The following is a 2,011-nucleotide window of genomic DNA, read 5'->3' as shown; positions in this document are numbered from 1 at the left end:
ACCCGCCCACCGGCTGGCTCAGGCAGCTATCTTCTGCCATGGTCACGTCCGGGCAGAGCAGGGGTTCGGGGCTGGGCATGGCATGTTCCTGAGGCTGGCACAGCAGACCCCTGCCAGGCCAGATAGGTAAATAAGACAGGGGCGGGGGAGGCCGCGCTGGAATGGGCTGGAAGGACAGAGGTGTGGAGGTGGTCACTCACGGCGCGTGAGACTGGTCAAAGGGCAGGCTTATGTGGTTAATGCCTGGGGCCAGCGACGGGTGAGGTCTGAAAGCAAGCGAGAAGGACACAGTTGGAGAAGGGGGGCGTTGCGAAGTCACGAACACCGAATGGGGCGACAAGGCCTTCACCCCGAAGTCTCTGCTCACCGCCTAGGCCTGGGCGAAGCTCTCTGCTGTGAGAGCCTCTGGACTGCTGGGCGGGGAGAGGGGCGGTGGGGGGCACTGGACGGCCAGTTCTAGGGTTTCTGTTTTTGGACTTTGGCCAGTTCCCGCCCCCACGCCAGCTCCTGGGAAGGGAGATGCTGCGTGGATGAGTACCCGAGTCCACTTGGGGGGGCAAAAATGCCTGCATCACCTCAGGGCCGAAACGGGTGAATAAATCAAAATCAAGACAGCATGTAGGTGACACTGAATTTCAGGGGCAGGGGAAGTTTACGTGACCTTACTTTGAGCCAGGCCACGTTACCGACTCACTCCACCGCCACCACGGTCTGTGCAAGGCAGGCGTGTGCCCACCCCTCGGTTTGTACAGACGCGGCACCTGCCCACCTGGAAGGGCGAGGCTGGCGCTCCAAACCACCAGCCCCACCCTGAAGAGGTAGCTAGGGTGCCCCTTTGCCACAGAAGGGCCTCTCCTAACAAATGCAAATGCCCATCCCCTTTCTTGTGGGCACCCCGCGCCCCTCCACCCCCCCATGCTTGACTTAGTCCTGGAAAAGTGAGCGCACATCGATCAGTTCTTACCGGGGGAGGGCTGGATACGAGGGCATGGAGTGAGAGTGTGCTGGGTACACCTGGGGCCTGGCGAGAGAAAGCAGAAGCCCCTGATGCCACCCTTTCCCCTGGACACCCGACTCTACCTTCAGATGGGGCGCCCTCTCTTGGAAAAGCAGTTTCCCGCTTCAGCCCCAGCTTTCCCATGGCCGCTGACCGCAGGGACCGCGCACAGGCCACGCCCACAGGCCACGCCCACCCCGCTCTCTAGCGCTTACGTCATCTCGGGGCTGAGCTGCATGGTCAAGGAATCGGGGGCCATTCCAAGATCGTAAGTGGACACCATGGTAGGCACCGGGGGCTCTGGGGTAGGAAGTGGTTGGTCCCTGGAGGCGGCAGGGAGGCGGTGTAAAGGACCAAGGTTTGGGGCGCCGCCCCTTCCTGCAGGTCAGTACCTGCCCGTCACCCACAACGCTGCACGCACCTTTCCACAGTCATCTTGATGGTGGCTGGGACGTAACCCCTGCCGTCCTTACCCATCTGTTCAGCTGTTGTTACAGGGAGAAATAAAGTCATGGAATGTTCCAGAGCTAGGGAAGAAGGGAGCTAAGAACAGTGAGCATGGATAAGCATGGGTAACGAGCGGCAGGGGGAGAAGTGGGGTTCGGAAAACGGGGAGAGAAGGAAGGAACGGCATGCGGAGGGTGGACGCGGCGCCAGGAGCGGGCACGGGGCAGAACCGGCCGCCCCAGCTCACGCTTGTAGTGGGTCCGGAAAGCTTCGTCCTTGGGCTTCTTGGGGTAGAGGTTTTTGAGCTGAGCAAGGTCCCGGATTCGGTCCCCCAGTGAGCGAATGGACAAGTCTTTGGCGGAAAAAGGCTGGATGTTCTCTATCTGTGGGGTGCCTGCAACGGGAGGAACCTGAGTCCCTTCTGCCAAGTCACCCCTCCCCTGCGCCAGCCCCACAGGACTTGGCCTCAGCCTGCCAGGGCTGAAGGAGTCCCTAGGGCGGGGTCACTAGTCTCCATGTCGGAGCCCAGCGCTGAGAAGGCCATGCTGTTTCCTTCCCAAGTGAGAC

General features: G+C 61.3%; 1 protein-coding gene across 1 annotated transcript in view; it reads right to left on the bottom strand.

Moving 5' to 3' along the window:
• Positions 1-2,011, bottom strand: part of STAT6 (signal transducer and activator of transcription 6, interleukin-4 induced) — a 14,087-nt gene that overhangs the window by 1,728 nt on the left and 10,348 nt on the right. The window contains exons 16-21 of the mRNA XM_012732440.1: positions 1,692-1,838; positions 1,419-1,482; positions 1,213-1,320; positions 965-1,021; positions 201-266; positions 4-110 (exon numbers count right to left, since the gene is read on the bottom strand). Coding sequence (XP_012587894.1) covers positions 4-110; positions 201-266; positions 965-1,021; positions 1,213-1,320; positions 1,419-1,482; positions 1,692-1,838 — 549 coding nt within the window. The remainder of the gene's footprint in view (positions 1-3; positions 111-200; positions 267-964; positions 1,022-1,212; positions 1,321-1,418; positions 1,483-1,691; positions 1,839-2,011) is intronic.

The sequence above is a fragment of the Condylura cristata genome, unplaced genomic scaffold, assembly GCF_000260355.1.
Source record: "Condylura cristata isolate star-nosed mole 26May11 unplaced genomic scaffold, ConCri1.0 scaffold00034, whole genome shotgun sequence".
Classification (NCBI taxonomy): Eukaryota; Metazoa; Chordata; class Mammalia; order Eulipotyphla; family Talpidae; genus Condylura; species Condylura cristata.
The sequence above is the reverse complement of the archived record's forward strand: the minus strand, read 5'-3'. Positions and strand labels throughout refer to the sequence as shown.